This window comes from Falco biarmicus, chromosome 4 (assembly GCF_023638135.1).
Source record: "Falco biarmicus isolate bFalBia1 chromosome 4, bFalBia1.pri, whole genome shotgun sequence".
Taxonomy (NCBI): domain Eukaryota; kingdom Metazoa; phylum Chordata; class Aves; order Falconiformes; family Falconidae; genus Falco; species Falco biarmicus.
In genome coordinates, this window is record NC_079291.1 from 98,826,941 (window position 1) to 98,854,065 (window position 27,125).

At 35.6% G+C, this 27,125-nt stretch overlaps 1 protein-coding gene across 2 annotated transcripts in view; it reads left to right on the forward strand.

Moving 5' to 3' along the window:
* The window catches only part of CFAP20DC (CFAP20 domain containing), an 84,224-nt gene that overhangs the window by 35,915 nt on the left and 21,184 nt on the right, over window positions 1-27,125 (forward strand). The window contains exons 9-14 of one of the 2 annotated variants that reach the window (XM_056338295.1): window positions 2,356-2,492; window positions 3,665-3,863; window positions 4,433-4,576; window positions 10,149-10,480; window positions 15,353-15,766; window positions 22,240-22,443. In XM_056338295.1, coding sequence (XP_056194270.1) covers window positions 2,356-2,492; window positions 3,665-3,863; window positions 4,433-4,576; window positions 10,149-10,480; window positions 15,353-15,766; window positions 22,240-22,443 — 1,430 coding nt within the window. The remainder of the gene's footprint in view (window positions 1-2,355; window positions 2,493-3,664; window positions 3,864-4,432; window positions 4,577-10,148; window positions 10,481-15,352; window positions 15,767-22,239; window positions 22,444-27,125) is intronic. The other variant, XM_056338296.1, reaches the window with a different exon arrangement.

A 27,125-nucleotide genomic window follows, 5' to 3' on the forward strand; every position in this document is an offset into this window, starting at 1 on the left:
TGAAGTTCAGTACTATGCAAGACACGACTATGACATTCAACAATAGTATTTAAGGTGTAGCATCTCATGAAACTAAAGAAAAATAAACTTTGAAATAAGTATTTCTTTGAGAACAACCTTGATAATTTGAAAGGTTTAAGAAAATACTTTATAAACTTATTTTCTTCTGCTTTTACAAGAATATGAGAAAAACAACTCATAAAGATTTTATCATCCACACTAAAGCTACCATGCTGACGCTTTTTCCAAGTTGTTAACTTTTGTTGTCTCTTGATATACCTCATTAGTAAAGGCAGCTTTTTTCCTACAGCAGCTGAAATGGAGGGGGTAAATTTTTTCCTTAGAGTAAGACCCTTCATACATTTATTTATCTAAATTACATTCAGCCTTTTCCACATGCAAGTATTGTTTTTTGTGGTATTAAAAGGAAAATAGTATTTTAGAGTATTATTACCCTACAAGTAGTCGAGCCAAAGTTCTGTTTTGAAGTTTGATTATAAATTTCTTTTTGAAATAGCAGAGGAAACTCTGGAATTCAGTTTCTGTGTGACTGTTTTCAAAACCAATGTATCTTGGCTGGATTGTCAAAATACGAGGGACTGTAAAACTTAAAAAAGTAAAATAATGTGTATGATATATCTAAACAGAAAGATGAATGTTCATTTAAAGCATGACTCGGGTTTTACTGTCTGGACTACAAAGATATATAGCCCTTAGGTATATATAGTAAAATAATTAATGATAATGCCCCTGACCTGCATTAAAATTAAATTACTTCAGTTTAAAGTTTGATCTTTATTTTTAATCACATCTTATGAACATGGCATGTGTTCTTCCAGACATACTTTTCACATTTCAGAAGCTGGTCTTCTTGAAAATGGAAACTTTGGTATGTTTAACTACATTTTAATAAGAAAACGTTATTTTTATCCACTAAACTTTTTGTTTATTTGATAATCAAAAGCCCAAATTATATTAAGTATCATCCAGTTTTAATTACACATATTATTTCATTATGCCATCACACACTGTTAGGTGTAGATGTAGGTAATTAATTGCAGTCAATTAATGTGTTAGTAAAGAGTTTCATGCAAATCTGCTTTTACAATTGGAGCTAACAACATCCCAAGGTAGTCAGCAAATTAAAGAAATTGATATTAAACCAAGACAGGTCATCTAATCTTGTGAAATGGCAGCTGTTAGTAAGCAACCAAATGTCACATCAGGAAAAGGGGAAGAAGGTAATGCAGAAAGTGGCTTCTTTTGTGCGTATTAGTACAGTACATTGTGATATTTGGTGCATGGTCTTTTTTTCATTTCCTTGATGACAGTGGAAATAAAGCTGATCTTGAAATAAGATTAAATGATTCTATGAAAAATGCTTAGAAGAATTGAGAAAATGTTTTTTTTCTACTTTATTGCTTTATGAAGGTGTCAGATCTCTGAAGTGAGATAGTGATTTAACACTGAAGTTGCAGCAAGAAAAAATCTTTGAACATTGTAAATTTTAACTATAAATTAATGTGAATATACCCTGGTTTATCATCTCTGAAAGGAGAATTAAATCTCTCTTGGAGAATTAAAAAAGAGGAAAATAGATACCACATGCAGTGCTTCAACTCTGGTGATAAAATTAAGACATAACCATTTTACTGTTCTTCCCTTTTAAAATTTTTTTCAGAATATTCATCTGCATTCGATGTATACTTTTTGTTTGTCTTGCAGACTGCTTGGCATTTTCTGTGCTTGAAAAGAATTACAAAAACATATCTACATTTTAAGCAATTAAAAAAATCATAATGAAAGGGGTAGAATATTTTAACAGGAATAGAGTATGTTTGCAATATTAGAGCTCAGCCCTGCTATAACACAGTAGATTCGGTAATTTCAAGAAGCAAACTAAATGTAAATAGTTCTTGTCTGAGCTGCGAGTTACACCTTGACAGTCTTGTATCAGTTTTCTTGTGCTTTTATTTATTTATACTGTTACTTATTAATTAGAGGGGGGATTTCTTCCTGTCAGAAGTTAAATTTTCATTGAAGTTCTAAAGAAATCATTCAGACCATTCTTTTTTTCTGTTTATAAAGAGCCCCTTTTTAAATAAATCTTTAAAGCAAGGAGATTAGAATATGTCTATATAATAGACCAAAAGTTTCTTGCTTCTATGTTGACACACTTTTATAAAATGTGCATTTGCTATTCCTGCATGTTTCTTGGGACTGTGCTATAAAGGAACATAATTTTTGTGTATGTTTAGTATTCACTGTTCATTTCTGTCGATGTGAAAAAATTACTAATCTTTATTCTTTGTATGTACTGTAATATGTTTTTTAAACTATTATTTTTATTTACAGGTAACTTGGTTAATAGAGGGCAAGGCAATACATGCAGCAATAAAACTCAGGATGTATCACATATTGCGTTTGGTTCGAAGATCCTTGGGCCACCTCCGTCTTCAAACAGAAGAGTAGGTACAAGGGCACCTGGCGAGGTAAGAAGGCTTAAATTACAACAAAACTGCCAGCACTGCTGCAGAGGAGGAGGCTGACAAGCAGAGTCACACTTAAGCTTTTTTCCAGAACTGATGTGAGGCTGTGTCCGGACTGCTGTGCGTGGTTGTGGATGCCCAGTGGACGGCAAGGAGAATGGTTGGGTGGCTGCAGCGTGGCAGGGTTTGTTCAGCCTGCAGAAGAGAAGGCTGAGGGAGAATCTAGTTGCTCTTTTCAAGTAGTGCAGGGCTGTAGAGAAGACAGGCCCAGTCTTCTAAGAGGTGCAGTGAAAGGACAAGAGGCAGCAGGCCCGAGTTGCAAGGAAGCTCTGGCTGGGTGTAACGATGAAGTCAAGTCATTCAGTACTAGAACAAGGTTACAGGGAGATTGTGGAATTTCAATACTTTCAAAGGTAACAACTTGGCTGGAGCAGGCTGATCTAATTTCAGCATTAGGCTTACAGACGTCTCTTACTACTGAAATTAATCCATGATTTCTTACCATTCTTTTTTTTTCTGAATTTCTTCTTCTAGACTGCTGAAATTGTGTGTGTGTGTAAATATTTTTCCTTATGGTGAGAGCTATGATGCAGAGCAGAAACTGCACCACCCTATGCTCCAGGAGGACGATGGTCAGCCATACAGTAACTCATGTGCTGCTGTCAGTCAATCGCAGTGCCAGGGCAAACAGCCAGCACACAATATGCAGGCTTTAGGAATCTGGTCGGGACTACAAACACCATGAATAAAGGATTCAGCCTAAGGAAGTAGACTCTTCTGTAGAAAGTCAGTTGAAAGCTAGACATAGAATGAGATTCCTTTCTCCGAAGAGGAAAGGACTCCTTCTGAGGTCTAGAATAGCCACAGGTTTCACTGTCTTTTTATCCAGATCGTGAAATTTATTTTTTTTTGCCTTTTTCTTTGCTTTGTTATCCTTTCACTCAGTGAAAAAATCCTGCCTGTTACTAGACACTAAATATTGAAGATACTACCCAGAACTGTACCTGTGAACTGTAAAGTTTCCTGAAAAGATTTTTAAATTAAATTAAAGGATTTTTAAGAAAAAGAAAAAAAAAATTTGAAAACATGTATTTGAAAAATAAGCTTAAATCAAAATGTGTCTTTACCTTTGGGTATTTTGAAAGCTGTTATTGTTGGTTTTGTTTTTCGTTAAGGAAATAATGTCTTTCAAGGTAACGAAGACCTGGGGTAGCAAAAGTAGTAGATCATGCCAACTTCAAAGTTCAGGAAAGGGAGCTGAATGTCAAGAAGACATTGAGAGATTGGAGCTATCATTCACACCATGCAACGATTCTTTAGATCAAGGATGCAAAAGAAATACTCACCAAGTAACTAAAGATGTATGTCAAAATGGTAAGAGCATAAAGCAAACAAGAATATGTAGAGTTCACAAACTGTCAAAATTTTTGCATCATTCTGACTTCAGAATATAAGACTTCATTCTCTCTTTTTCTAGCCCTTTATTTACCTTTTAATTATGGAAGACATTTATATTAAATCATGGCTTGTTCTCCTGCATGACCTTGAATAAATGCTCATTCTCTCCACAGGTATTTGTAATGTGTGTGTTTGAGCCAGGGATCACCACCTGCTGGCAGTAGCCACAGGTTATACACATATTCCTCTTTTCCTCATGCTGTATATATAACTGGACTACTGTAGTGTTTTTTTATTATTTTTCAGACTTTTGCAAGCCTGTTTTTTATAACTTCTGTGGTTTGCCCTTCTTCAATACCTAGTGTTAATTTTTTATTTTCTTTTAACTATCATATTCCTGCTGCCCTACAAGATTCCTGTGCTGTTTGGAAGATGTTTGTATCCAAGGACAATGCTCCATATGCAGTTTTTCCATGCCTCAAGTAAGGAAAGCACACAATATGAGTGTTCACAAGCATTTCATAAGCTTTTGGGTTGTATTTCAGACCGTGCAGTTCAGACTCAGAAAACCTCTGAGAATGGAAGAGCAGATTTTCAACTCGCCTCACAAGGACCGTCATCAGACAAGAACAGTCATAGAAGATTATCTCTAAAAAATGCAGCCAAATACACATGGGAGATAACCAGCGGTATGGTGCTCATTTTATGTTATTTTGCATCTCAGTAGTGTGAGGGACTATCTGTCGTAAATTTCAAAGGACCCAGAAGCAGTTCACATAAAATATAAATGTCTGTGTTGTGGGGGATTATGGAAATCAAACACCCTGCAACAGAATTGCTTTTGAGCATTGATAAAGATTTGCAGGATTAAGCAGAGTACCAGAGCAGTGAATGAATAAAAAAAAGAAAAATTCCATGCTCTCATGATTAAAGGGAAAGAACTAAAAATAATTCTTTAACAGACTATTAAATTTAACGCTAAAGACTCCAAAAATCAAATATATGAGAAATTTTACTTGTCCCATGTAAGAGTTTAGGGTGTTAGTTACAATACCCATGTAATATCAGCATTTTTTGGTTTTGTTTTTGAAGTTCAGTGGTGAATTTTCTTTCTTATTTACAGAAAGACACCTTAGTTTATGGGTTTTTTCCCTTTCACAGCTATCTGCCAAAAGGTGTGGATATTTTTTGTCGTACAGTGTCAATCAACTTTGCCTGTGTCTGGAAAATACGTTATTATGGTGAAAATAGCCCTTGTGTGTATGAAAAAGCAGTGTTACTTTCTATTAAAAGGCATAGCCACTAACTTGTAAAGTGTGCAGACTACTCAAATCTGCTCAAGATTGACCATATATTTTTTTCTTCACATTGTGAGTTATTTCCGTTTTGTTTAATCTTTGGGATGTTTAGAAGCAATCACATACTATGACAATGTCAGTAATCTATAATTGCTATTATGGGTTTCATAATTTGACTGGAAAAGATGCAGGGTACTAAGGCAGGTGGAGCCTTCTGGAGAATTTTTAAATTACTTCCTATTTACCCGCATTTTGAAGATTCTGAGGCAGGAATCCCTGTCTTACTTGTTCTTCAGCTAGAATACCAAAATATTTTTTTTCCATGTTTTGATTGCTTGGCACCGGTAGTTCAGTTTGCAGATTCCAGTTTCTTTTCAGTGCATGAAGATGTCTAACTATACGTAGATGACTTAATGGTTTTGGTATTGGATTCATCTGTGTTGAAGAGCTTCCTGTAGGCAGCCTCTTCATCAAGGGAAGTCCTCTTCTATTCTGTGTTCCAAACTTCTCCAAAGTTGGATAAATTTGACCTCAGAGAATGATAGGCACTCTTTGAGGAAAGGTTCGCAGAGAAGGGGGAGAAATTTGAAAGCAGGAACAGCTAACAAAAAATTGGGAACATAATAACTTTAAATAAAATTACACCATTCAACATACACATCTGCATGAAATACTGTACAAATCATTTACAAAGGAAAGTGAAGTGTACATTATCTGTACATACACTGACATTATCAGATGAGAGAACAAAAATGCTTCTACCCATTTCTTCCCAAACTGTTTCACATTTGCATTCACATTTTAGACACAAATACTGTTCTAATAAAAGCAAAAGAATTATTTCTATGATAACTTGTGTTGTAGCTGCAGTTCATGCACACTGTTGGGATCATAACCCCATAAACCTCAGGACTGATGTTCTAGTCAGGAAAGGCGCAGCGACTGATCTTGCCCCATAGTGAACAACCGCAGGCTTGGTTCAGCTGAAAGCATAGTCCTGACATACATAGGATGTATAGTACATACAAAACCACATTCACCAAGTAAGTGCACACTTACGTGGCTTCTGGCTCCTTGTTAGGCATTTAGTGCTCTTGCGCCCTGTGCAACCATATCCTGTGGTGATCTTGGAGCAGTACTGCACTAGTTTGGCCATTAGCTTGAGTAAATATTAATTTGAATTTTATAGGGGAGGGGAGCTTTCATAAGTGGCTGTCATTATTACCTTACACATTAGTGACTGCTATTTATAATATCTTTTAGATTTATTATAACCCTCAAATCAGCATGTTGTCTGTAGCAGGTGTGCAGTATTTACCAAGGTAAATTGTTTTTAAGCAAGGGAGGAAATAAAATGAGTACTCTTTATAGTTTATCAATCTTATTTATGAAACCTTCATTAAAATGTTAGGCTGCAATTAGAAGCTTTAGCGTAAGTTTGACTGCGTAGAAAAACTAGTTAGATGTTTAGGTGATCATTGTTGCATTTCCTTGTTTGTGCAATGTTGTGATTACATACTAGTTTGCATATTTTGCTAAGATAATACTCCAGGTTGTTCGTTACACTTGATATGGGAATGCTGAGTTAAAAGGAAAATCCAGTATAGTTTGTGGTGGAGAGATAATGGGATTTAGTTTGGTCCAAAACTCCCTGTATCTTTCTACTTGTAGACTATTAACAACATGCATACACAGGTTACAGAAGCTGCTGAACTCTGTAGCCAGCATAAAATATCATCTTAAAGCCTTACAGACTTTTCTGTCTCCCTCCTGCATATTTCATTAAGAATAAATACTGTGGTATTCAAACTAATATTTGCGTTTAACTTATTATTAACCCAAGTATATTTCTTCAACATCTCTGGAAACTAATGCTGTTCTTTACAGAGAAGTTTAGACTAAAAAAGCAGAATATTCAGACTAAATATTATACAGACACTAAATCTATATATTTCTGAAGTACTTTTGATCTGGGTAAAGACATTACAATGGTGACTAACGTGATGCATAAGATGGTTTTGGATGTCTGTGGCAGAGGCAGGAGTGTAAGTCAGGAGTTTAAGCTTCTACTTGCCTTCATAAACACTTGGCAAAAACTGTTACTTATGATTTCTCTTTCATATTTTTTTACTTCATTCAAAATCAACTTAAAATCTCAAAACATAAGTGTTTTAACACCTTTTTTTGCTTCAGAATTCATTATAAAATTTTATCTGTAATGACCTCTGCAAATGAAACCAACAACTGCTTTAGAAGTCATTCCAGAATGAGGGTAGAACAGGTGAGACTGCAGTTAGGGAAGCTGGCTATTATTAAGACAGTAGGCCAGAATAAAAATCAAGCCACTCCTCTCATTCGCAGTTCTTTGTACATAAAAATTAGCAGATTCCCATTAAGCGATTTCTACACTAAATGTACAACCATACCATAGAGGGCTCATTGCAGTGATCTGGGCTATTAGTGCATATTTGAAACCTGCAAAGACAGCATGATACATGTCAAATGTAATTTCATGATGGGAAAAGGCCTTCTGAATACTAAAGAAGTATATGTTATACATCTTGGTCTTAGTCAAGCCACTGCCATTGAAACCTAGTAAATTATGTCTAGCTTAAACTGTGGAAGTGTGGGTGCCAGGCTGGTCAGAAGACTGCAGAGTGCTGACAGGAAAAGCTGCCGAAAATCAAAAAAATTTCTTAGCTAGGTAACTTTTGAAGACAGTTTTTGTTTCAAAATATGCAGCAAGTTGAAAATTTTAATATCATTGCCTTAACAATTGACTTAGCATCCAAATAGGTGCAGAAAAGATGTCTTTACATACAGGAGAGTTGTCCAGCCAGTTGAAGTTTGGGGATAAGCAACATTTTTGTGGCATTTCTGCACAGTACTTTCTGGAGTTCCAGATGTGGCAGCATCTCCAGGGCCAAACATATTCAAAACAATTTCAGGTTTAGTGGGCCAGATTACTTTTGGACAAATGATTGAGTATTTTAAAATACTGATTTAGTGCAAGAGAGTTTTTAAATAATGTTAGGTGACAGAATCAGGTTGAAGAAAAAAGTTCCTAAGTCTTTGTTCTCAAGCATCCTAATACTGTGTTCAGTTTCATGTGAAAAGTTAATGAGAAGATCCCTCTTCCATTTTATTTTTATAGGGGAAATGATTACTTTAAAAATGTGGCTGATATAGATAGTAAAATACAGTAAAAGCATAAAAACTGTGAAATGTGAGTTCATGATTAATACTGGTTTGTCATGATTTCAGTTGTTTTATTCACATACAGCCTTTCACATATAATTCCAGTTGCCTTACTAAGAAAAATGTTATCAGAAGAGTGTGACACAATCTTGAGTGATCAAAGACAGAATTCTGCTCTAGTATCCTCCTTTGAAAAGCTTGTAGTTATTGATCAGGATAAAAGGTCATTGGTTTTACACAAATGAAAGCTGGTTCTTAAAATTTTGACTAGTCTCACTCATTCCTTGAGGCTTTTGAAAAAACTAGTCCAGAATATTTGTAAAATAAATGCATTACCTGCTCATCTTTCAAGTCCTACTAATTAAAAGCAAGGTGAGATTTCTATGAACGTACAAAAGAGAGGTTTTTATGTACAATAGACAATGATCTACTAGATTGTTTTAAACCAGCATGATTATCTAATATAAAAAGAGTTTACTTGAAATGGGTGTAAGCCATGAATATACAGGCTGTGTTAAGTCCCTACTTTTCACTGGTTCCTAGTACAAACTACTGTTCAGGATATTAATTGGAGTTCAGTAGCTTTACTAGCTATCTTCAGTAAGCTGGAAAAATCACAGCAACTGAGTAAGAAGGTAGTTGTTTCTCCTGGTGTCTCATTCTTCTTTCCTATGCCTTCATTTGTGGTGGTTCAGGCTTTGGGTTTTTTTTTCCCCCAAAGCTGCTGAATCTGCCTGCAGTGATGATAATTTCTAACAAAACTAAAAAGAGCAGAATACCATAGTAAACTTACTGTCTTCTGTGATGGCAAGCATTTTATTATTGCAGTGCTACTTTATTATTACGTTTTTTATTGAGGCTTTTTTAGTGTGGTTGGTGGTAACTTTGTTTTATAAGCCAGAAAGTTTCAAGATCTAGTGAATAATCCACACCACACTACCTTTAATGAAGATAAGGGAGTATTGCATACTTGAGCAGTTCTCCTTTTTTCAGATGCTATTTGAGATTGGTTTTAATCAATCAAATTGACATTTTTTTCTATACCATCATTCCAAACAGTAAAATATAAGTTAACAATAAGAGTATAAAAATGGCCTTTTCATGTTTATCTGGCGCACTCAATCTTTAAATCCATTTCTGTAGTTTATTGTTTGTTTTAAAATTGGCAGATTAGTACTGCCTGTATTCAGGGAAACTTGGAGAAACAGATATCTTCATACATTTTTCATGTCACACTATTTTTCATCAGAGCTGTAGTTTGAAATTGAGATTTAAACCACAAGTTCTGGACATAAAAGAAACTGTAGAATTTCAGCAATAAAGAAGCAGCAGATTGTAATATTACGAACTTTCCACCAACTATGTGTGATTATTTCTTTTAAATGTCAGCCACCAAAAATGCCTATAGAAAAGGATCAATAGCCAAATGTAATAAAATTACGTTTTCCTAGAATTAATTTCAGTTGAATAGTTTCAAATCTTAACAGCTAGATAGTTTCAAATTGGCAGATTGCAGGCTTGTATGTCATATATCATAGCCTGCAGATTTTTTGAGCTTTTATCTGGAAATGTTTTGATTAACCTTGCCTCACTTAGAAAGCAGCCTGATATTTTTCTTTGCATCCTTGTCACTCTTCCAACTGTATAAATCTGGTAAACAGAATGTTTCTGTGGTAGAAAAACTTGTTTTGCTGTACAAACGAGGGTGAGCAGGGTAACATAGAATTGGCGTATTTGGCATTAAAATAAACATTGTACATTTCAGATGAATGGGTGTTTCCAGAAAGTTTCGCTGAGAGGGTTCAGTTGGATGGGAGTGAGCAGTTCGTAGCTACTGAGGCATCAGCCTGCTGTAATTCAGCCTCACCACAGAACGCTTCTGTTGAACATCACAGCAGTGAAACAGGTGATCACCAAGTGGATAATAAAGAGATTTTCACATTTTCATCAAGACCTCGATCAGCTCCTCATGGGAAGTCTCCAAATGTGTCACCAGAATGTTGCATTTTCCCTTTGGATTTGAAGCAAGACAGTAACGGAGTACATGGGAGAACCCAGATTGAAGAAAACTTTCAACGAACTGACAGTAGTGAAGAGGTAAGCTACTTTGTACATGTAATTCTTGATAAAGTAGTCTTCATCCTAAAACTCCTAGGATGAGATTCTGTCTTCAAGCTAGACAGAGGGGATAAATCATCTTTTCCCCATGTACCTACAGGTAGATTTGTCTTTGTCAGGTTGCTGTGTATAACTGGATATAGGAGTGAAAGTGCAGGTGTACCCTCTGAAACAAGCGGACAAAAGAAACCTCTCTGTCAGCCCCTGTGCTAACAGAGATGTGAGTATTGTGCATCATTACAACAAAAAAGATTTTAGGAAAGCCTTCATCATATATTTGAGTGAGATGTAAGTCTTTTATGGTGGAGCAAGAGTGCAGTAAATAAGGCTTCATTGTGCCTTTTAAGACTGTGAGCAGGGACTGATTTGCTCACCAACATTGTCAGAAATGAATTAAGAAATCTTGGCTTTTTAACATCACTTGATGATTGGTATTTCTGCTTTATATCCTGTCTGAGCTGTGTCAGCATCACCAACTTTAATTCTTTTGCAGTGTGGAAATCTTTCAGCAATAAAATTAATGAAAGAAAAGAAATACATTTTTTTTAACAAATGTTTCAGCTGATACTATATAGAAATTCAACAAATTGTCAATGCAATGAATACTTGCATTGTGTCATTACAGTAACTGCTGAAAGTCACTACCTTTATGAGCATTCTAGAGTATTTCATTTTTAATTATATGTTTCTTAGCATTCTAATCTGTTGCTCATAGATGAGAAAATGCAACCAAGTTACATAACAGCAAAATATCAGATACTGCTCTATATTCTCTATTTCTGAGAAACCAAATTGCCAATGCTAATTATAAGAAATAAAGATTTTCTCACTTTTTTTTCTGTAATTGTGGGGGGAGTCCTATTATTTATTAACTTAAAACCTTAAGACTTTGTTATTTCATACAAAGTTCCAGAATTTCAGAATTAAATCAGGTTTTGTCAGGCTAATAGTTCATGAGCAGTGCTATATGGGATGCACCTCTGAAGATGTAAAATTGTTGGGATTACAAAGAATTTCTTTGTCTGTTATGCTCATGAAAAGCCAGAGAGGTTACTGTAGAAATTAAGGAAATATTTCCATAACATAAGAATTATGGAAACTTTCTAGCACTGTCATTTAGTCAATTTCAGAAGTTTCCAATTTGATTGCCTTTTTTTTTTTTTTTTTTTTTTTGGGCGGGGGGGGGGCAGAGCGGAAGCAGAGGTGGCAGGGAGAGGGATATTTGTGAAAGATACGTCTCCAAAGCAGTGTAAAAATGCCAAACGAAAAGTTCTGAACAAATGGTAAAGGCTGTGCTGTGCTAAATGAGTAAAAATAAAAGTATCTTTCAAAACACAGTGCATACTTAGCTGATGAACTATAAAGCAAGACAAATTTATATAAATTAATCAAAAGTGAAATTAATCATTAAATTTTGCTGGTACTTAAGCTTTTATTGAGGAAAATAACTAACCTTCTGTGCCATCATCCTACATGGATCCCACAGGGATCCAGTGTCAAGTACAGAAAGAGAAAGAAACCAGTAGCCAAGTACTCCTGCTTTTGCAGCAGCAGAACATTGAGGCACAACATTAACGGCCATTCTAGAGGTGCAAGAGTGACTTGATAGAGGATGCCCATCTTCTTTAAAAAGATTTAAGGTATTATATAAACTATAAACATTTCTTCAACCCAGAGTGTGCTAGGGAACAGCCTTTGTTCCATTCATTATCTTTGGATGCAAACTGCACTAAATAGTATCAGCACTGCAGCTGGAGATGCATTGGACTTACAAAGCTAGAAGATATAATAAACAAATTTACAGCATGCTAACAAATTATCAGGAAGTTTTTTTCTCCATCTACTACCTTAGTAATTCATAGTTAAGCCTTTCTTTCAATGTGAAAGAAGTCACTGAACCAACAAATTACTTAGCAGTCACATTTTGCCCGTATTCATCCTCTTCCTTCTACAGGTACATTCTGTATTGCTTCTTGAAGTCAGCTTTATACTGATAGTCTGGATACACATTTAATATTCAGATTGCTCTACTTTGCATTATTGAAGTAAACTAGAAAACAGTTTTATTTCACGTACTGAAAATACAGAAAAGAGGATCCTGGAAAGGCTGTGATAGCTGAACATAAGACTGCTAACTTAATAGTATCCACTGTAGCACAGTTTAAGGTATCTTTGCAAAATTACCAAAATTCTTTAGCCCAGCCATAACATGTTTTCCACTTCACATATTTGACAAAATATTTATTTGACTAAGTTATGCTGAATCTTGCAGTACTTTTTAAAATTACATGTTAATCTTACATGCTGAAATAACTACATTGTTACAGGGTTTCACACTATTATTGTTTCTCATGATCGTTGTATTACAGCTTTCACTGAAATTCAAATAGATTATTTTTGTGTATAACACATGGATGTGTACACGCTCTTGAACTGTATCAAATAAGATGGGTGTCTCAACCTACAGTTTAAGTAATCGCATGTGAACATAATTGCCTTTCTCCTGGAAAATGCAAGTAAGACGTAGTTTTAATTAAAAAAAAAATATATATATCTTTGTAGTTTAAATGTCTCGGACTGGTAAAAAGTCCAAAATTTCCAAAAGTTTTCTTTGGGATTTTTTATGTCACTGCATCATGAATTAAAGATCACAGTTTAAGGGGCTAAATCCCAGTTTCATCCTAGTCTACATTTGAAGTCAGTGGAGCTACAAAGGAGAATTGTGTACCTTTTTACTAAATCCATGGAAAATCAGTAATAGCCACCAAAAATATTTACTCGATTGTAAAATACGAGAGACAGGTTCTGCATCAGAATAAATTCAAATAAGTGAACATTGACTCTATGTTGCATATACTGAGAGCCATAAGATATGCACATTAACTGTGCTAGAATTTTATGGTTTGCTTAACTTTTGGCTTTTGGGGAGGAAATATTTCAGCTTGCAAACTGAAAACAGCAAGTATTTATAAATTCCTTTTAGTGGTTACTAATTAGTCACTGAAGTAATTCGGTGCTGTTATTCAATTATCAGAGTCAAATAATAAGTAAAGGATTAAAATAGTTGCGTCTTTTGGAACTATTCTCCATGAAGTGACTTGTTTTGTAATTATATCAACGTCCATGCTTTCAGCTCAGATTTCTTTTAGAGACTTTGTATAATTAAACTTCTCATGGCAGCATTTATGGATTCTGTCAAACCCAGAGCAAAACCAAGAACTCCTGCTGATGGCAAGTGTTGTGCCTGTGGCAGGTATGACCACATAGTGCTGTCGAAAATGCTGATTTAAATGTAACAATCAAGTTCATCGCTGAAGCCTTCAATAAAGGAATTGAGAATCTTTCTGTCTTTATGCAATTCAAAGAATAAAGGAATAAAATTAAATAAGGTAATGTACCCTTACATGATAGGTAATTTCACTCTGATATGTCTGATAGCATTAAAGCTCGGTGTACAAAGGGACTATGTCCCATCTGCTCCTAGTAGGTGGCCCTCTAAAGTTATTTACAGTGATGGTCTTAAAATTACAACCCAGTAAGAGCAATCAGCTTTATGTATCCAGAACTGCCCATCTGCATGTTCTTTCAAGGAATACAATACGTCAGTGGAAGTGCTCATTCTTCAGAAAAATCATTCTCATCTTCGGTTTACATATGCTGCACTACAGTTAATCAAGCAAACTTTATTGATGTTCGCGGCACCATTTCACGATTTGGTATTTAACAAATTATTCTAGAACCTAAATCTGTACGGCTGAACAGAGATGGAAGGGTGGGAGGAATGTAAGCTTCAGATAAATCAGTTACTCTTTCATCTCTAATGGCTGGGGGGGGGGGGGGGGGGGGGAATACAGTGTTTTCTTTAGCAATCTTTCATCTTAGTTTAACCTAACTTAATATGGGTTTCCAGCACAGATTTTAAGATCACTTACGGCAAATAATAATCCATTAAAAAAAGGGAAATACAGATTTGTGTTTCAAGGAAATTACTAAGTGTGGGACTAGAACTATAAATTTCTAAAATGTGTATCATGAATAAAATTGAAGTATTATTTCTGGAATGTGCATTTCATTCTGTGTAATCCAGTCCTGGACTCAGTGCAGTCAGTAACAAACTCGGATCGCTTTCATTTGCAGTAGGACTGCACCTTGAGGACCGCTCTGTGAGAGGCATGATGAAGATGGTAACTCAGTGTCTTACCGAATCTTAGAATAGATCCTGCCTTAGGTCCAATGTGGTCACATACGGCAGAGGACCAGCATGATGAGATGAAGATGAGGCCTCTCTCATCCTTTCTTCTTTGACAATAAGAATGTTGAGGCAAACACGAGATGTGCTTCCCCATTATTATTTCTTCCATGTGTTCAGATTTGCTGTTTGTTGTTGAGATGGGCTGAATGAACGCTTGAATCATGGGGTATTTTGCAGAGACATTGTTAGAAATATGAACATAAAGTTAACAAATGAACCTCCAAAATTCTTAAATTATATTCAGATAGTACTGAGTATGATATTGAATGATATTACCAGAGGTGAGAGAAGTGATCTGGCAGGACTTGTTCCTCTATGCTTAAGTTGGAGATGTGATGTGAAAGTATGGGATATTAATAATTCAATGGGAAGACATCGCTGTCACGGACTTTTTGCTTGCTTTTTTTATTTGAGATTTAAGAATATGTTTATGGTATACTCAATGAAGTTGCCAGGAAGGGCAACAGGTTTTCAGAAACCTTGCAAGTTTAGAGTTAGGCAGCAGAGATTAAAGAACCATTTTGAAATTTTAAGGTTATGTAGAACTGTATTGTGTGATGCTCAGAGGGAATCACTTTTGCTTTATTTCCTAAATTTAGGATGACAGCAATGAATTAATCCAGGGTACTGAAAACCTTGAGATCAGCCACAGCAGGCAAGGAACATCTGATTCAGCAGTTCTTAAAGAGATCCCATTACAGAGCATGTCATGGAGAAACGAATACTGGAAGAATAAGGGACACGGCAAACAAAACCTTGAAGACACCATCTTACCAAAACCAAAGAGTTCCACTGTGAGAAAAACAGATTCTATTAGCTCTCAGAGAAGCTTAAAGCCTACCCTTTCTCTTTCTCCAACTGGAAGTAAATCTGAATTCTTTAAAGTAATTCCAAATCAATCTGAAAAAACTGAAAGATATGAAGGAGCTTCTGGTCAATTAAAAAGATCCATCAGTAAAAAGTCTTTCAAGAAAATCTCAAGAGAAAGCTCATGTCTGACAACACAGACTTCTGTAAGTGATTTTTACTTTGAAATAAAACTATTAGATTGTATAGAGAAGCTATATTAGATATATCCGTATGAAGTAAGAAATAATAACGTTTTTCATGCAAATATATTCTGGTTTCATCAGGACAGTATTTACTGAGCTCCATCTGTTGAAAGTTGATTTTGTAGTTTTTTGTGACACACAAAATAGTACTCCAAATAAAACAGAAATCGCAGAGGTTTATAGATGAAAAGAGGTGTCATTGAGCAACTCAGACTTTGGAAATATGAGTTATAAAATAGTTTTGGGCTGAAATATTATAAAGGAAAATAGAGATACTTTCAACTGATATATTAATGAGTGACCTTGTAAAGAGCTTTAATCTAGGTACTTCATAATCTCTCTGCGACAGCCCTGAAAAATAATAAACTATGTGATTGAGGGCCAGCAGTAAGGCTGTGTCAGAGGCTAAATTGCCAGGCTACTAAAGGAATTGTTATATTCACCACAGTGGTATTTGATTCCTACTTTTTTCTTCCTGTGTTCTCCATATGAAAACATGCAGTAATTCAAAGAAGTTTGTCTGAAGCTAATTATGTTCTTAAATATTTCCTAATAGCTAATTCCTGTCTTTTCCATTTATAATGATGTGCTTTGAATTGTACTTTGAATCAGGAATTGGAGCTTAAGAATCAGCTGTATTCTGTAAATCACAAATGAGACAGTATGTTACCGTTCCATGGTTTTGGATAGAATTTTTTTGGACTTACAATTACTGCAGATCCATATCTTTTAACATGTGACCTCTTCTCTAAATGTGTTATGAGTAGATTAGATTTATTCCTGAGCATCTGAGAGTGGAACAGGCCAAACATCTTCCTCAGGCTTCAGAGATCTATTTTTCAAACATCATAGATACATAGCCATGATCTTATGATCTTATTATCTTACTATGATCTTATGATCAAAGACTTACATAGCCATAATGTTCTGTCCAGCAGCCATCAGTTGTAGGTGGCTGGGGAAAAAACAGTGCAAGGACAGAGGAAGCATCCAGTGATACCTCACCAGCATGCCCTGCAGGCTTCCTGCCAGTGGTCGTAGCTTAGCAATGTCATCCCTGAAAGGTGTTGTCTTTGTGGTGAATAACTGGTGGTGGAATTCTTTTCTACAGATGTGTGTAGTTGCTTCTTGTATCTATATGGCTTTTGCCTTGTGATGGTGAATTTCAGAGATTAACTATTCTTCGGGGGAAAATAATACATTATCTCCTTTTATTCAGTGCACTGTCTCATTCCTGGTGCTTTCTCATTCTTTTGTTTGTTGTAAGAAACAATACATAATATTTTTTTCTTAATTATCGTTCTCACCTATGCCACTATTTGAAGGCTATGTATTGTATTCCCCCACAATTGTCTTTTCTACAGGCCAAGGAGGTTTATGGTATTTAGTCCACAGACCGATGTTTTCTGAAAAAAATCAGTGTTTAATGCAGTGATCAACTTTATCCTGTAGAACATAGCTAAATGTAGACTACCTAGCTGGTTTACGATTAAATTTTTTAAGTGTTCAATATATTTTACAACAACTTTGTGGTATTTTATTTTAAAAGATGAAGGAAAAGAGCTATCATGTTTCCTCTGCTTGATAAATAGTTGATTACTAAATTAGACAGTAGGGTTATTACCATACAGCACTTGTAGCTGTAAATGTACTGCACATGTAATTTGCTGCTTGTATTTTTTGCAAGGACAAAGCCTATTATCAATGTGTAGAAACTCAAGAGTTGCAGACTTTGTTTTATTGTTACAAAATATAAATGAAAGTATCTGGCAGATTTAGCTTTTATACTTGATTTGACCAAGTAATAAAGTTTTCCCATCCATAACCCTTTCCTTGGAATTCTTTGATACTTCTTTTTGTTCTAGACCACACTTAAAATTTTAAGCCAAATTTGAGTGCCACTGACTGTCTTTCAAATAGTGGTTGTTTATATTAGAAAGTATGTTAGGTGAGCACTTACTTTATATTACGGATTTTTGTATTATAAGTAGCACATATCAGAATAAAGTCAAATACCTATTTTTATTAGTTTTTTTTAAGAATGTTTCCAATTATTTTGAAATTAATATAATAAGCTATTTGAATATGGCTTTTTTCTGACCTCTGACATATACATAAAGCTTTTTTGTATCTTATGGAGCAGTTCTGCAGGAAGAAACTTGTATTGTAAGTCCCCACAAGTTTCAAGAAAAGAAGTGCTGATACATAATATTGTTAACTACAGCGAGACAATACTAGATTTTTTTTGTTGGCTGTGGGCATGTAATTATTTTATTTCTGTTTTGAAACACCATTCATTGTTTTAAGACTTACGTATGAAAAGAATAGCTTTGCATGAAAGGGTATTAGAGTTTACAGAGAAGTAGTCTCTTCTAATCTGCTCATACGGAGGACTGGTAAAGAAAAAAAATGCTTAACCAACTCTTCCTGCAATCAATTTGCTAACTACTTAATACACTTTAAGGACCTGGTTGCTTGCAATGTTTTATTCATGTTTTAATAGAGTTCTCTATTATTAAGTTCAAATATTTTTAATTAAGAAAGAAGTACAGCCCTCTGGGTAATATTGCAAGCATGTAGATAGCTGGTAATTAAAGTTTTCCGCACGTATAACTACATTCAAACAATTCTGAATAAATCATTTGAACCTAGAAGAATGCAAATGTCATTATATATATATATAAAAAAAATCTCTTAAACAACAGGTTTTGTCAATCTAGCAAAAGTTTTAAGCGCTTAATAAAAATACTTTATGATAAGGAAGGATATACAAAAAGCTAGATAAGCTTTTAATTACTAAATGAAATACTAATTTTAGACAAATTTGAGTATTGCAAAATTACTTCTTACATCAGAAGTTTCTCCTCAATTACAAAGTGAACTTAATTTCAAATTTAGCTACCAAATTCTCTCTTTGGGAAGTGGCTAAGACAATATAAAATTTGTGAAGAGGCTTTTTTGTAATAGTCATCTGAAGCTACAGAACAAGTAGTCCAAACTATTTCTCCATTATTACAAGGAGTTTATTGTACAGGATGGTTAGCACAGAAAATTGTCATGACATCTATTCTCCTTTCTGAGTATGGTATTTCTGGAGTGAGACCATTACAAGAGAGGAAAAAAAAAAGAAAGAGAGATTGACAATCTGAAATAAGCTGGAGGGGGAAAAAACAGCAAATGTTTTGAATTGTTTTGTAAAAATTCCAAAAATCTGTGCATCTTTCTTCATAGACATAAAGGAAAAGACAGCAGGTTTGGGCAATGTTTTGGCTGTATCAAAAACAGAATAAGAAAAATGTTCTTTCTATCCTTAGTGCTTTTATTCTGCACAGCCCTAGTTCATGCTGTCGGTTTAATGACTGCATGCCAAATGCTTCTTATATGAAGCAAGAAAGATAAGCCAAAAGCTTCTCTTATAATAATCAAATAAATGCAGAAGATTTCTCTATAGCAAAATCAACAGGAAATCAGCATCTTCAGTAAGATCAGTAACAGTTATAGTAGCTGTAGATCTGGTAGAGTGCTAATATATTGGAGCAAAGCAGACTTTCCAGATATAAAATAGCAAGTTTCATATGAAGTGAACAAATAACGAATAGTAACTGAGCTAATAACATATGTTCAGTAAAGGATCTAGAGAAAACGTCATGTATTAATTCAGGATTAAAAATGGTAATAATAATCTCACTATTCGGGAATGAAACTTGGGCCTCAAAAGCCAGAGGTAAAAAAGGGGTGACAGCTGTGCTAACAGCTTCTGTCATCTTCCTATCCATGTACAAAGTGGCAGACTCCATTTATCTGGGCCAAAAAAGTAGCCTTGGAGTACTTGAGGTGATTCCATAGGAAAAATGGTTGCAAAGACATTTGACTTAAGAATTTGAGATACATAGTAAAAAATCAAAAATGTTTGTAGTAGGCTGAAGAATTTATTGTCTTTTTCACAAAGATTTGCGTATTTTCACATGCAGCTGTTTCTATGTGAGTGCCCTTCAGTCATAAATCCTTTTTTATGTGATAGATTTACCTGCTGATTGTCAGCTTGTAGGCACACTTCCCATCAAAGGTGGTTTACTTTGTTATTTCAGTGCTAATTTTGACTGGTTGTTTGCAATAGCTGGCTTTAAGCGAAATCTAATATCATGGTAGTCAGAATGAAACATCAGAAATCTATGATGGAGTTGCTACTCCAAAAACTTAATGTTGAGCAGCAGTCTTTACTGAGTGGTACTTAATTTCTTAACTAGAATGAAAAAAGGAAATGTTATTCTACATACTATTGCGACAGTAGCTGTTGATTGCTTTCATGGCACCCATGAGGAAATAAAAATATTCTACATTTTTTTATTCTAAAACTATTTTTGCAAATACACGGTAAAGTATTCTAGATCTTGAGGTGAAATCAAGGTTCTGTTCATTGCATGGTGCCATTATGTGTATTATTAAAAGGGAAGGGTTTCTCCATTTGTCCTTGATCCAAAATTCCCTTCCAGTGTACATCATATTGCACACCCTGTACTTGGAGTTCAGCGCTGTGAATGAATCTATGAGCATATCCCCAGTTAAACTTCTGGAAGGGAAATAAGTAATATATTATCCTTCATTGTCTGGCTTTGCTCCGATCCCAGGGACAAAAAAAGCTGGCAGGCAAGGGGGTCAGATGGACAACAATGCTTTTCTGATTCCCAGAATATACAGTTTTTATTAAGGTACATGGAACTCCCTAAAACAGAATAAAGTATTGTGTGTCACTGAATATAACCTCCTTTTTCAGCTGTGTCATACAACCTTTCTAGTGAACACGAGCACTTTGCATGTGAAATACTAAGCAATACGTGTGAAAATCTAGGATATATACATATCTTTCTGCATGATTTCCTTAAAATAAACACGTCTATGTCCAATATGTAACATCTTTTGTGGGCTGTATACATCATACCTTTGTGGAGCTGAATAATAGAACCTATATAATTTTTTATTAAACACTTGCATATATTCCTGAGTGTTTTTAAAAGTGCAGGTTTTGTGTGGCGTCGTAACCTGAAGGTATTGAAAGTTGCTGTTCTGTTTCTCTTCCTAAGATAAAGCTGCAGTTCAGGTTTTCCTGCGTCTCAGGTGTGACCAGTTCATGATTACAAGCCACACAGAAGACTGAGACATGTGTCTTGTATACATAGGGAGGAAGCAGAGGAAGTTGTAGTAATAATTCTAGCGTGTGATATTTCAATGTGTCTTCTGATGGTAAGGTGACTTTTGTACCCCCTAAAGACACTGAATTGTTACACGCTGGATTTCATGGCAGGAAAAGCTAGCGATGTTCGTATCACTAGCAGGGCTGACGTGTGTGTGTTCCTGATGTCTTCAGTTACCCTGTACCTCCCCACAGCAAAACAGACTGTGAGATTGCCCCTTCTACCAGGAATATGATAAACTCCTAGTCTAAAAGCACTGTTCTCTTCACTAGAATCAAAGCACTGTCCCTTTTTGGGATACTCTTACATAGCATCTTGCAGCCCACTGGCCGTACTCCCGTCATCTAAAGCCTCTGAAGTCCTGGTCCCTACTTGGATTCACTTTTCAAGCAGAAATACTTTGCAGTTCCATTCAGAACCAAAACTAGAGGCCCTGAGTATTAGACCTGTTTCTTTGTGAAACAGCAATCTATGTAGGCCCTTTAAAGAAGGGAAAGATCTTCTTAAAGAAGGAGTTCTTTGTACAAAGATGTTGCCACAGCAGGTTGGGTGAACTTAAACAATCTTATCATGAGGTTTTGTGTGAGCTGTGAGTACAAACTCCAAAACACTTCATGTATTTTTTTAGCTTTTGGCCTGTGGATCAAGTTTGATACAATTAGAGTTACATTAACAAGTCAATCAATGAGTACAAAGACAAATGAAAATACAGTGATGTTTATTTAAAAATCTATTCACAAGCAAGTTACCAAAATAACTTAAGATTTAGTGCTGACATGTAACTTTCCAGAGAAATTTTATGCTGTGCTTCACAAATAACTGAATGTTATGTTGATGGTGTTTATGATACTGTGATAACTGTGTGATTGGGTTTATTTCAAGATTTGCATTTAATACTTAAGCAATTTTAGCTGCTGGATTTCTGAACTTCTGAAAGCTTGCTTTTGTCTTCTGTTTTTAATTGCATTGGAACAGCAAATTCACTAAACACCCTGGATCCAAACTGTGTCCGTAACTGTGTTTGTGTTGTTCTTCCTTCCTGTAATTATGTGTGGATATGCTTCATCTTCATAGCTGAAGAGAAGTCTGATAACTAATATTTTCTAGTAAACATTTTGTTTCTCTTTTAGTTTTGTAGCTTCTTGTAGATTCCCCAAGAGATTCTCCAAGGTGTTTGTTTCATTCATAGATTCTGTTCCATGATCCTGTCTAAACTGTTGACTTTTCCATTTTATTTCACAGGAGTATGACTGGAAAAACTACCAGTCAAGTAGGCTGAGTTCATCTGAACTACAGATGCTGGCTAGCATGAAGAGACAACAAAATGAAGAACTACAGGGTACTGGGATCTCACATGGGCTGAGCGCATCACAGATAGGTAACTGCAATGTTAGCATAAGTACAAGCAGTGATGACACAGCAACCTGGAACTCTGCTTTCCCACCAGTAAGTCTAAACCCACAGTATTTTCTCTATATGGTTCCTATCGATTCTGAGACTCAGGGGTCTTGCATATTAAAATCTCTTTGAGTAGCTTTGACATTTAAGATATTGTTACCAAATGTTTTTTAGAACTTACCAAGTAAAACACGCAACCAAAACACATGCACTTCCAGCAGGTTTGGTAGTACCACTGTGGATAAAGAATAAATCTGTTATTTATATTCCTTCTTAGAATCCTGAATAATCATGTAGGCTGTACAGCTTGTCACAATAGTGGCTGACAGCCTGCAGGTATGTGATATAGTACTTAAAAATAGTTCTGAAATGAATGAAACCCAGATATACCAGTCAGCAACTGCATTGCAGTGTTGGTAATGGGGAATAATTGCTTCTTACAATGATAAAGTCTCATTACTGGAAAGCTGTTTAAAAGACTGAAGCAGGGGAACAGTGGCAAAAAGCTGCAGTAGTTCTGAGCACTTAGCCAGTGATCCTTCTATATTTTACACCTTGTATCATTATTTTTCCTGGTACAAAGCAGTACAGTATCATGCACAGCTGTGCTATGTGCTATTGTTACAAGAAGCAAAGGAGTATTTGTTACAGTCTACCAAAGAGTATTGACTGTATGAAATCACAGAATAACGTTTCAGCAACTATGTAAAGGTACTTGCAGGAGCTGCTGTAAAACTAGGTAACCTTATACTCTGTATCTCAACAACATAGTCCTTACTTTATTATAGGTGAAAAAATAATAAACAATCAGTATGGCTTAAGTAAAGCACACAACACAACTCTTAGAAGCAGATCCATTGTTTGAAAAGTAAACACTGCTGTGTTGCCCCAATATAAAGTATTGTAAATGCTCTAGAATGTTAGGTGCAAGTTGTCTGTAGGGATCTATAGGGCCCAAGTAGAGACTTGTAGTTGCAATCTTCTGTAGTGAATGACCAGCACAGCGTTGGAACTTCGTGGTACGCTGATAAACGGAGATTTCAAATGAGAAGAGATCGATCAGTGTGTAGATAATCATAGACATAAGAACTTGGTTCAAAGAGCAATATTTTGCAGGATATCAGAGAAACATTAGTTGGATTTAACTATTTGAGATACATCAACATTACACATTTAGTTGATTTATCTTATTTCCAATACATTTTCTCAGTACTCACTAGACAGACTCAAACATGGTGTAACTGCAAGACTGGACAAACGGAACTCAATTAAATAAAAAGAATAGCAGTCTCATTAATTTTTTAGTAGTTTAATTATAAGGAAATTTATAAGAATATTTAGACACGTCTTGTTTGGTTAATACAAATTACATGAGTAAAACAAAATGAACTTTTAAAGTAAAATGTGCTGCTCCAGTATTCAGTGAAGCGCAATGTGATTGCAAAGACAATTCTTTGATCTTACTGCCTTGATCAGCTTCTGAAGTTTCAGACTAATAGCATCAGTCTAAAAAATTATTTAGATATAATAGGTTAGTCATTTAAATTTTAATTTAATATAGCTGTAGTTTTCCATAACAGTCCTTTGTCACCATCTTCCTCTACATAGATCAAGTATAAAAGGCAACAGGTCTTTGACAGAGAAATTTTTCAGAGTTCATTCAGTTGACTGAATGTTGGTGTGTTTTACACATATGGCATTGTCAGGTTTCTCCTCTGCATTTTGCAAGGTGAGCACTGAGGTTTTAATACTTAATGTCAAGAGCCTCATTTCCAGGAAGAGATAATTCAGAAAGCAAACCTAATCTTTCTCAGATAAGAACTAGCAACTTAGGCCCTCACTACAACAAAGACTGCTGAGATTCAGCTTCCACACACTTTCCTACCCGTGTACCTTTGCCTTTACACAAAGGGACTCTGTACCAGTGCAGTGTTGGTTAGTCCGCAGTATCTATCGATTCACTTTTTATTTTCCTTCCTGAGATAGCTGCCCCAGCACCAGCTATTCATGGTATGAGTTTTTGGAGTATGGACTTCTGTGTTTAACACCGCTTGATGTCACTCTGTTCCAGTATTTGGAAAAATGCAGAGTATTCATGTGAGGGTGGTAATTCATTTTTTAGACCTTTAGTATCTAACAAGGCTATAAACAACATTTATTAGTGAAGGTGATTATTTAATCACCCTGAGTTGTTTTAACACAGAAGCTCTTAAGAGAGTAGTTTGGGGCATTCTTGGAATGGTGGTGTTAACTTTTAGTTTATTTTGATATGTTTGCAACATTTCAGAAGACTTTGAGAGTAGTGATGCTGTGCCAGTACTCAAACGAGTTGCTGAAATGAAATAGTGAATGTAGACCAGTTTGTGATCATTGTCAAATCAGTGAAAAGTCTGGTGTGGGATTCAGTTAACAGAGATTTACAGGGTGGTGATATGGTTAATGATAGTCAAGATCATTTTATAGAAAATACGTTCTGTTCAAAAAATCTAATTTTATTGATAAAGTTACAATTTATAAGGGAACTGCTCGGATGTAACATGCTAAGACCATTGTACATACTTGTTTAAAAAGGAGCAAGGTTCCATACTAATAAAGCACACCTTGAAAGAATTTAGAACTGGTCAGCTGACAAGTATCAAAAGCAGTCAGAGGGATGGACTTCATGGTTCATTCAGTTTTAGATCTGATGTTGTTCAGTGGTTTCTATTGGTGATGTAATTAAGTAGCCTGTGATATGCATATGATCATGAATTGATCTCATTCTTCCCTCTGGCTTTCAAATCTATGGATCTGGCAGATAATTTCATATAGCTGTTTTCAATGATTCCCCACGCATAGAATACACACGTGCAGTGAATGTGTTGCTGTATGCACAGGCAGTCATAACTGAATGATCAGGATACAGCACATGCAAAGGTTGCTCCTGCTGGATTGTAGTCTTCTGCCATGCGTGGTCTTGCTGTAAGACCTAAAATTGCAGTATCATAAAATAGTTTGGGTTGGAAGGGAACTTTAAAAGTCACCTAGTCCAACCCCCCTGCAGCGAGCAGGGACGTCTTTAACGTCCTCAGAGCCATGTCCAACCTGACCTTGAATGTTTCCAGAGACGGAGCATCTACCACCTCTCTGGGCAACCTGTTCCAGCATTTCACCACCTTCACTGTAGAAAAATTTCTTCCTCATATCTAGTTTAAATCTACCCTCTTTTAGTCTAAAACCATTACCCCTTGTCCTATTGCAACAGGCTCTGTTAAAAGGTTTGTCTTCATCTTTCTTGTGGGCCCCATTTAGGTGCTGAAAGGCAGGAAAGGTCTTCCTGGAGCCTTCTCTCTTCTCCAACCTGAACAACCCCAACTCTCTCAGCCTGTCTTCATAGGAGAGGTGCTCCAGCCCTCTGATCATTTTTATGGCCTCCTCTGGGCCTGCTCCAACAGTCCGTGTCTTTCCTCTGCTGAGGACCCCAGAGCTGGACACAGTTCTCCAGGTGGGGTCTCATCAGAGCAGGGTGGAGGGGCAGAATCACCTCCCTCAACCTGCTGGCCATGCTTCTTTTGATGCAGCCCAGGATACGGTTAGCTTTGTAGGCTGCGAGTACACATTGCTGGGTCATGTCCAGCTTTTCATCCGCCAGTACCACCAAGTCCTCTGCAGGGCTGCTGTCAATCCTTTCATCCCCCAGCCTGAGAAAGTCATTGTTTCTTCAGCTTCCAGTTTTTACCAAGAAGTGTTCTTTACATGTATATTTATTCCTTATATGTATTATGTAAAAAACGTGTAAAATAAAATCAAATTTGGGTTTATGTCTCTGATCTTTAGTACCACCGTCATTTGAGTCAAGAGTATTTGCATGCAAATGATCAGTCTTCCCAAAATCAGATGTACAAACTGTGGAAGAGTTCATATACATATATATCTATAGCAGTCTTGCAGTTGTGCAGGCAAATGATTTTAGCAGTGCAGTCTATAGAAAAGAAACAAAAGTAATCCTCATATTGTAGTTTCAGAAATGAAAGACAGCTTGAAATTCTTGTCATTATTAAACTTTCATCCTTACATGTGTTTCCAGGTTGTATCTTTCTGATTATTTACATCAGTAGTATCTATTGCCTTCTCTTATGTTCTTCAAAGATAAGTAAGGAGTATTTTTATTGCAAATTTTCGTTCATTTTGTACATTTTTTTTCCCTTAGTGGAATCTATGGCAACAGCACCACCAGAAGGCAGCTTTTTGTGTGTCTTTCATTTTGAAATACCTATGATGTTTTGCAAGGCAGGGCAGGATATAATCATGCTAGATAGTGAACTTATGTATCAAAGTAATATTTTATATATAAAACACATTTTTTGTGAGGTTTGGGGTTTTTTTCATCACTTGCCTTTGTTAGTCTGATTTCCAGATTCATTGAAAATCTCATGTTACTAATGAATCTAAGAAACCCTTCTGAATATAAAGGCACATAGATCAATCATATTGCTAAGCTGTGGTTGGAACAGATGTCCTTAAACAACCATAAAATACAAAAAACATATAAAATACTAAAGCTGTATTTTTATATCCTATGATAGTTTACCAAGAACTGAATATATGCTGTCAGGAGAAATCATTGACATGTAAGTTGTTTAGCAGCTGCTGTAAACTATGACAGCCAAAAAGGAATAAAATAGCTTTGAATATTATACATTACCCAGCATAGCTATCCGTTATAAATATGAAAAACTTCTACTTTAAAA